Source organism: Lolium rigidum, chromosome 2 (genome assembly GCF_022539505.1).
Source record: "Lolium rigidum isolate FL_2022 chromosome 2, APGP_CSIRO_Lrig_0.1, whole genome shotgun sequence".
NCBI classification, from domain to species: Eukaryota; Viridiplantae; Streptophyta; class Magnoliopsida; order Poales; family Poaceae; genus Lolium; species Lolium rigidum.
Window position 1 is genome coordinate 112,038,050 of NC_061509.1, and position 9,453 is coordinate 112,047,502.

The window sequence follows — 9,453 nt, forward strand, 5'->3', positions numbered from 1 at the left end:
CTCGTTCATCAACGGATGCGCTTACCGTAGCAGTTGTGTCTTGCGGAGTAACTTGTGGGTGGGGAGCCCCTTCTAATTCCCCACGGTATAGTCGTTGCTTACCGTAGCGGTTGCTCGCTTGCGGAACAACTTGAGGGTGGGGATCCCCTTCTAATTCCCCACGGTAATGTGGTCTATGATGGGTTGCGGCTACCGGCGAAGGAGTTTGGTTAACGAGTCCCAAACTGTTGTCGTGGTCGGGGTCCACCCTGAAATTACGGGAATAATGGGACCGACGAGGACCCAGGGTCGGGGTATGCAACAAAGGGTGGGTGTTCGAGGTAGCGGAGGAACATGATTGGCTAGACCTTATACCGGGCCTCACACCGAAGGAAGTGTGGACGGGAAAGCTGCCCGGTTGGCACCAAGGTTAAGATCTCTTATGGGTAAAGCAACACACCTCTCGCGAGTGTAAAGAACCGTGACCTGTCACTCCCTGTTCCGGGATTGAGGAAGCTGCGAACGCGGCCGGAAAGGAGCTCCATGAAGTTCTAGTAAACCGGTGAAGGCTGACGGACATAGCTCTTTGGAATAAAAGCAATCTATTGAAGAAATGTTTATCAAAACTTGCATTGGTATTAGACTTTCCGGTCTAATATCGTAGCTAGTGCATTAAACACCTCTTATCTATAATGAACTTGTTGAGTACGCTCGTACTCATACCACTCTTAAATCCCATGCTTAGATTGTCCGAACCATGCCGGAGGAGGACAACGACAACCATGATGGAGCCGAGATCATCGGCTACGAGGAACCAGACCTCTCGGGAGGAGTGGAAGGCGTAGACTACATCATAGTCTACGGATCCGGGAGGCTTCCGGAGGAGAACAAGCATAAGGATATCGGAGAGAGTAGTAGTAGTCAAGCAGCACGAACTCGTACTATTTAGCTGCTCGCTTAAATAAATGTTTTGTTTAATGAGACAATGGTATTGTAAGTTAAGATGGGTTCACCTCGAACCCAGGAGATATCCTCTTAGGACCCAAGAGGAGCTCCAAGACGACTTGTGTACATGTATTGTAATAATGTGTGAATGAGTTATGGACCCTGCTATGTTCTGTTGTACTACTCTGAGGGATGTAATATTTGCGGAATGGTACTTCGCGAATGTTATATCAACGACTGGCATACTACAACATGCAGTGGTATGCAGGGTCACCACATCAGCGCTGACGGCAACGGAGGCGGCCTGGGGGCGCGGGCGGATGCGTTGGCGGTAGAGGCCGATGCGTTGGCGGCGCAAATAGAGGCGCAAATGGAGGAGGAGGACGACGAGCACGAGGCGGAGGAGGAGGACGAGGCGGAGGTGGCGGAGGAGGAGGAGGACGACGACGACTTCTTCGAGTGGTCCGACGACGACGGGCCGCCACCCGGACGGGGCGGCGGATCAGCAGCGAGCGCTCGTCGAGTCCTTCGAGTCAGAGAAGAAGCTCCAGGAAGACGGCCCTACCAGCGAAGACGCGTAGATTCGCCACGCCGTCGAGCTCTCCCTCTAGGCGACGCAACAGGGAATGGCAGGCGACGACGCGCTGCTGGAGCAGCGGCGTCTGGCCTCCACCCTACGCAGGGAGAGGCGGCGCGCGAAGTAAGAGTTGCGGCGGAGGGGAGACAACGACGGGGCGGGGCCGTCGAACGCAACGTCGGACGGCCAGTAGGCTAGGGTTAGATAAAATCTAGCCGTTTTCATTCAAACTTGTAATATATAATCAAATTTACATAAAAACATTTATTTTCGTGCACATTTATTTATTTGAGGTGCGTTTTTGGGGGACACAACTGGAGAGCAACGTTCCCCCAAACGAACAAAACGCGTCACCCAAATGCTCGATCCGGCTCCCTTTGGGTGATGTCCAAGGAGATGCTCTTACAAGTAGTTTAAGCAGCAGAAAACTCATCAGCTGTACCACAAAATATTGCTCTTTTATATTCAGTGATGAAAAATGTTCACAATTATGTATCTGCTGTAACAGGATATTCATCAGCAGTGCAAGAAATTTGTTTCATAATAGTAAAACCTTTAATTCCACAAGACTAGGTATGTTATCAGCATCAGTTTTTTTCACAAACCTACCAGAAATTCAATTCGGCTCCCGGGTGCATATGCTCCCTATACCAAGAAATTATGTTTTGCAATGTCGAAAAATTTTGACAAAAAATTCTACATGTACATCTCCATAATATACGTGTGTTTGCCAAGTTTCGTGAGGAATCGATACATTTTGTGGTCTATGTAAAAAAGGGAAATTTTGTCTTCTGAAAAGCCTTATTTTAAGCATTGAATTTTGTCTTTTTTACACACGCCACACAACAAGTCGATTTTTCATGAAACGACTTTGTGAGCGTGTAGCACGTGAAGATGTATGTGCGAATTTTTCGTTTCAATTTTTTGAAATTTTAAAATATGTGTAACATGCATTTCAAAATAAAGAGAGCATATGCTCCCATGTGCCAAAACACCGCTCCCCCTAGTTACTCTATCTTTAAAATGTGAGCGCATATTTCTACCACTGATACTGCTGCAGAAAATCTGAACCTAACCATTTTAATCAACATGCCTAGTCTCAAGTACTTTCTCCGATCTTTTTTAATTGATTCAAATTTAATACAAAGTTATACTAAATACGAATCATTTAAAATAGATCAGAGGGAGTACAAGCGTTGATACACCTTGACTCTAAGCTGCTGGAAGACACAATAACCGATTTGGAATAGAAGCACATAGACATGTTCAATTTAGCATAATGAGTGATGTTTTGGCACATGGAAGCATATGCTTCCTTTATTTTGAAATGCATCTTACGCACATTTTAAAATGTCGAAGTCGTGTATATAAAAAAGACAAAAAATTGGTGATACAAATAAGGTTTTTCACAAGATAAATTTCCTCTGTTTTACATAGACCTCAAAAAAAATCCTTCTTCTGTGAAACTTGACGAACAAACATATATTGTGGAGATGTACATGTAGAATTTTTAGTCAAAACTTTTCAACACTTTGAAATATGTTTTTTTGGTAGAGGGAGCATATGCACCCAGGAGCTAAATTGAGATTCTAGCATAAAAGAACATTCAGAAATTTGAGTTTATGTTAATAGTTCAAAATGCAGGAAGCTGTATCGAAAATGCAGGAGTCAAATCCTACGCAAACAGGTTCAACAGATCAACGAGCAAGATGAAACAAGAAAGGCAGCTCCAGAGCTCCCTGCACCAAATATAACATGTATAAAAGAAACCAAAGACCTCTACCTGGTAGGGCAGTAAACAAAATATTGGATAAAAATACTGATGAATCTGTGTGTGCATCAGGCAACATATTTAGCGCGACCAAGAATAGATCACATGAACCGCAGGTGCTAACAGAATCATGATGGCACTACCTGAATAGTTAACATGTCATTAATAAGACTACCTAGTTCTCATGGACTCTTATCTCTATCTTACCTAGGCAAAACAAACCTTACCAACCATTCTACATTGTGGACAGGGTCCTCCTGGGCCAGCACACGATTAATTGATTGACTACCCTAACTATCTACAGACTTCTCCTGGTTTATCTTTCAGCATTCAAAACAGCATCTTGCTACTGAACATCCTTGCCACCACACACGTAAGCCTCCACCATACCTTACAAGCCACATTTGTGCCACTGCTGCCAAAGCTCAGCATGTACTAACAGTGATTATTTTCCAGATTTTCAACTGTCATAGCTGCCATTTTTTCTTGAATTTTGTCTAACTCCACCATGAGCATGTTGCATTTTGCACTATCACCGCATATTTGTTTGCCAATGTCAGATACTTTACTCATTAACATTGCATATCTCATTGTATTATCTGACTGTTGTATCTCCAAGCATTTTTCCTTGTACTGTTTTAGCTGTTCATCATACTTGTCAGTCCATCTGGGCACTATGTATTTTTCTGGTATTTCACAGATTCCAAACTGTGTGAGAAGTCTGAATATGTGGCAGCACAGTATTCCATCCCTGGAAAATTTCGCGCATTGGCAATTGAATACATTGGTGCCAGGCTCAACTAGCACTTCGAATGAATTTCTATCATACTCTGGGTTCTCATAATTGAAAACCTTCTCCAGTCTATACAAAGCATCCCTTTGTATCTCCTGCACTTTGAATGCTGTAGAATGAAGCAGTTCCTTCTGCACTTTCAGAAATATTTGCCTTGTGTAAATATGTGCTGCATGCCTTTCTATTGGCTGCAATGAGAAGCATGAAGGTTCTGTTCCAGATTGTAATCCATCTTCCTCATCCATTTTTATTATCATATCTTGAATCTCCTCATATTTTTCTATGAACTTCTCTATTCTATCCTTGGGAAGCACATTCCCTTTGAATAATGAGATTGTTCCCTGGCTACCTCCAGCTGACACGATAAAAGGATAGAAATCTTCTCTGAAATAAACAGGCGCCCACTTTTTCCTTGTTTGCCACATGAATTGTAGGTACTCATTTTCACTTGCATCATATCTCTCGATGAGTGCACTCCATCCTTCTTCAAATTCTGTTTCTATCAGTGAATTGTCAACCAAGTTATCCAGCTCTCCTTTTATGTTGCCCCTTGCTGCCAATGCTGCTAGCTTTTCCTGTGCTTTCCCCATTACATCCCATTTGCAAAACCGGTGCCTCACTTGTGGCATGACCTCTGCAATTGCTTTTGCCATGCCTTCATCCTGGTTTGTTATGATTACTCTTGGCATGTTACCTCCCATCTCTTGCAAAAAAGTGTGTAACATCCATTTGTAGGTTTCAGCTCTCTGATCTTGCAGCAAGGCACATCCTAACACGATTGTTCTTCCGTAGTTATTTATACCAATGATAGGAGTGAAAGGCATATTGTGCCTATTTGTGCTACAGGTGGTATCAAATGATATGAAATCACCAAAGGTCTCATAATCCATCCTTGACCTCGCATTAGTCCAGAAAATACTCCGAACTATGTTGTCTCCATCTTTTTGCATAGTGTAGAAAAAACAGGGGTCCCGGAGCTGCAATTCCATGAAGCGGTTCAATGTTTTCTCGACATCTGAGTTTGCTTTTCTCCGTTGTTCTGCAGTCTGCACATTGCCTGCCTGTTTTTCTTCTGATGGTATTTTCCCAAAGCTTCCTCTCATTCTTTTTATAATCTTCATAATTTTTTTGGGAGGTACCCTACATTGTTGAAGAACTCTTGAAAATGACCTTTCTTCAGCTGACATGTGTTTTTTGCTCATTAAGAATTTAGCAAACGAAGGGCTTGGACATAAAGGATGGTTATGCTCATTCTGAACTGCTGTGAGCTCCCATTGTCCATTAACAAGCTTCACTATCACCTTAGCTTGGCAATTTGTCTTCTGTATAATATTTCTTTTCCTCTTCCTCTGCCTGTTAGGGTTGTCAACTAGCCTTCCTTTGCCACTCCTGTTGCAGTCTAGCTGAAACTTCTGTCTCTTGTAATTTCTGCCCCTAACTGCCACAAAACCAGTTTGGAGAGCATATGTGTTATAGAACTCGTGTGCATATTCGAGGGTTGGGAATTTCATTCCAACCTCTGGTTGCTTTGCAATATCCAGTACCTCAGGACTAGGATAGAAGAACCTCCCTGTTTCTTTTTCTGACTCACTGCCTGAGCTGGTCTCTAAATCACTTTCACTGCTTGTATCGCTGCTAGATGTTTCATTGATTTCCATAATATCATGCAACACGTTTTGCTCTTGAGCATTCTGCGGTGAATGGTCCACAGAGTTAGTACTTTTCTCGAATTGAACTGCCGATATCCTTTCTGCATCTTCATCAATGACCTCTGTTGATTGTTCCTGCATGAAAGTGCAAAATTTGTGTTAACCTACTATAAGTAGTATGTCATATTACATAGGAATATTAGTTATATTTTGTTTGGCTTCCAAACCTGACAAATATCACTGCTCAGGTGTACTGTTCCTCGTCTCACTGGTTGTTTGCCAGCAGCCCCCTGTGTATTTCTTTCAAGTTAATACCAGACATTGAGTCATTCTAAGAAGGAAAGGTAAAAAAGCACTGGCTTGAAATACCTTAAACAAGTTGCGTGCAGCGGCTGCTATAGTTTTCGCGTCACTCTTAGTGGCCTGTAATACAAGTATGTGTGAGGCACAGTATTTTGTAATGTGTCGGCACCTTTGTGGTAACTGTATCGCCTATTTGCTACATTAACACTATATTATCCACTTATAGACACAGAGGCGAAAAAAAGGAAGTGTTCAAGTACCTTTTCTCCATGCAGCTTTACTTGGCGCAAGGTGGGTACATGGGAACCATCATCGCCAGCTACAATATATATCACTCTCTTGTTTGTGGGGTTCTCTGCGATCTTCCCTGAATTGTTGGATTTCGCAACCTTTCCTGTCATTACAACCTGGAACCAACAGTTTCCCAGAGTTATACAGAATTCCAAGTCTCCTCCACAACGAAGGTTTCAAGTAATCTTACTCCTCTGGGATTGGTTGTGGGAACAGCTCCTGTCACTTGCTCAATGTGATTATCCGCTGCAAGCGTCGGTAGCTCGCCATCCATTTGAACACCCGACTGTTCCAGATTTGGGGACTTGGCCACCTGAAACAAAAGCGCAAGTATCACACAAAGTTGCGCAGGAACGTTATCCTTTTGCGTATACCGCATAAATGTTGGCGGCGGGGATTGTATATACCTCCATCGCCAGTATCACCGCCGCGCCGCGTGCGCTTCGGCAGAAGAGGACTAGGGTTCTAGATCCAAATTCCCATTAGCAGAGGGGAGGGGCGAGGGGTTGGATCCGTGTCCCGTGCGGATGCTAGGGTAAGGTGAGGAGATGAGGGGTAGATTTGACCTGGTTGGGGAGAGAGCAGACGAAGACTGCTGCCGCCGCCGCCGCCGCCGTTGTTCGGGAGGCGACGAAGAGAGGTATTGACGGGGCTGGACAGGGAAGGAGACTGCTGCTGCTGAGGAGAGAGAGAAGACTGCAGAAGGGTTATCGTGCGCTGTCTGCTGTGTCGCAATCGAGTAAACATCCACCGATTAGCTATCTAGTGCACAGCTTATTTCAAAACATAAATTTTGATCAAATATATGAGAAAATATCCATCTTTTATGATATTAAAGGGCATATATAGTACAGTATAATATTGATAATTTAGGTTTTTTTTGGATGTTGCAAGTTTAATACTTCCTACGAATTCATACTAACTGCTGCGATTTTAGTTAAAATTTAAACTAAAACCACGACACTTATTATGGATCAAAGGGTGTAGTTGAAATTGACCGCATATCTAGTTTCAAGTAAGGAAATCTAAGAGAGCCTAGGCAACATGTGGCCCAATTTTTTGTTGTTGAAAAATTTAACTATTTACATCACAAAATTCTGGATAAAGTTTACAAGTGCCTATGGATGTTTACCATGGTTCATACCAGACCTTAACAAAAATGATAAATGTGAATACTAAAAAAGAAACTCTAATGCCTACTTAAGCAAAAAAAAATCATTTTTTTGTATCCCTATATATGATGTATTTTTTAACAAGATTTTACATGTTCATGAAATCATCTATATATCTCCCTAACAAAAATTAGTACTGTTTTTATTTTTTCTAAAATACAAAAACACTATATTAAAGCTTCAAAAAATTATCCAACTTATCTGAAAATCAACCTCTAACAGATGAAGAGATGAGCAAACTAGATTTCATTCTAAGGGATCTGAATTCATATTGGATCATAGAAGAGACTAAGGCTAGACAAATATGTAGGGATAGAAATGTTTTAGGAGGAGATAGAAACTCATCATACTTTCATGTGGTTCCTAATAGAAAAATAAAGAGGAGGATTATTGTGTTGGATGGTCCAATGGTCCTGAAACTGACTATAAAGGGATTCTTAAAATTGCAACTGATCATTATAAAACTTGTTTAAGAAACAGAATAGACCTAATGTTACCTTAGTCAATGACTACTTGTCTCCCGAGGAAAAGGTCATTGATGAGGCGAATAGTATCTTATAAAATAGTTTCACAGAGGAAGAGGTCAGAGAGGCACTGTTTGGTTCTTATGTTGATGGGGCACTAGGTCTGATGGCTTTTATTTCATGTTTTATCAGCACTTCTTGGACATGATTAAGTTTGATTGATGGAAATCTTTAATTTGTTCCAGGGTACCCTAGACATTTATAGGTTACATTTTGTCATGATTGCCCTAATCCCTAAAGAAGATGATGTTAGGGATATAAAGAAATTCAGACCTAGCAGTTTGTTTAATTGTATCTTCAAAATTGGTACGAAAGTAATTATTAATGTATTTGATAGAATTATAGATAGGTTTATTTCGTTCTTGCATTCCGCTTTCATTAAAGGTAGATTTATACTGGAATGTGTGGCCACTACACATGAAATAATTCATGAGGTGCATAGGAGAAAAGAACATGGCCTAGTATTTAAAATTGACTATGAAAAATCATATAATAGAGCAAACCTGCATTTCATGTATGAAATACTTGACCTTACATGTTTTTATCCTAGAACCATTTCCCTCATTAGTTAGTAACTCAAGAGGGATTAGTAGGTGTCAAGGTTAATGACATTGAAGGTGATTTCTTCTTGTCGGGATTTTTTTTGAGACAAGGGGACTCTTTTGCCCCTGTGCTATTTAGTTTCATAGTAGATGTTTATCTAAGATGCTAATCAAGGGATCAAATAATGGCTTGATTAGAGGTTTCTGCCCCAATTTGATACGAGGTGGAGGTGGCGTAGTGTGTCTGCTATATATAGCAGATGATACCCTAATTTTGTTTAGAGAAAAATGAAAGAATTGTTATTAATTTGAAATGGACTTTGACATGTTTTGACCAGATCCTAGAGATGAAAATTAACTACCATAAGAGTGAATTAATGTGTATTAACATGGAACATGAGAAGTGCCTCCATTTCCTTGATATTTTTCAGTGTGTTGTTGTTTCTTTCCTTGTGAAGTATCTAGGAATAACTCTCCACTTTAATAAGTTGAAAAGATAAAATTTACAACATTTGATTGATAACGTGATTAGTAGAATGGCAGATGGAGGGGAAAACTTGTGTCTTCTGAAGCTAAAATAATCCTCATTCAAACTTTCTTATCTAGTATTCCTATCTACATGTTGTACTTCTTCAAATTTCCTAAATGTTCACTTAATTTAATTAATACTCAGACATCTAACTATATGTGGAGTGATGAGGAAGGACATAGAAAAATCCACCTGGCTAATTGGCCTTCCATTCGTATGAAAAAAGAATATGGTGGTTTAATTTGGGAATATCCAATTTATAGGATTTAAATTTATGTTTAATGGTTACTGGGTGAAAATATACGATCATGCTGATGGTAGCTTGTGGAAGAGAGTTCTAGATGCTAATTATAGTACAAGAAACCCAAATACCCTTTG

The 9,453-nt window shown here is 41.0% G+C and overlaps 1 protein-coding gene across 1 annotated transcript; it reads right to left on the reverse strand.

Annotated features, from left to right (window-relative positions):
* Positions 1 to 3,392: 3,392 nt before the first annotated feature.
* Positions 3,393 to 6,981, reverse strand: LOC124692236 (protein FAR1-RELATED SEQUENCE 5-like). Its single transcript, XM_047225557.1, has 6 exons — positions 6,716 to 6,981; positions 6,499 to 6,621; positions 6,278 to 6,424; positions 6,084 to 6,137; positions 5,942 to 6,004; positions 3,393 to 5,849 (listed from the first exon to the last, which is right to left on the reverse strand). The coding sequence occupies exons 1-6, from the start codon at positions 6,719 to 6,721 to the stop codon at positions 3,708 to 3,710; spliced, it is 2,535 nt and encodes an 844-aa protein (XP_047081513.1). The 5' UTR covers positions 6,722 to 6,981; the 3' UTR covers positions 3,393 to 3,707.
* Positions 6,982 to 9,453: the final 2,472 nt, after the last annotated feature.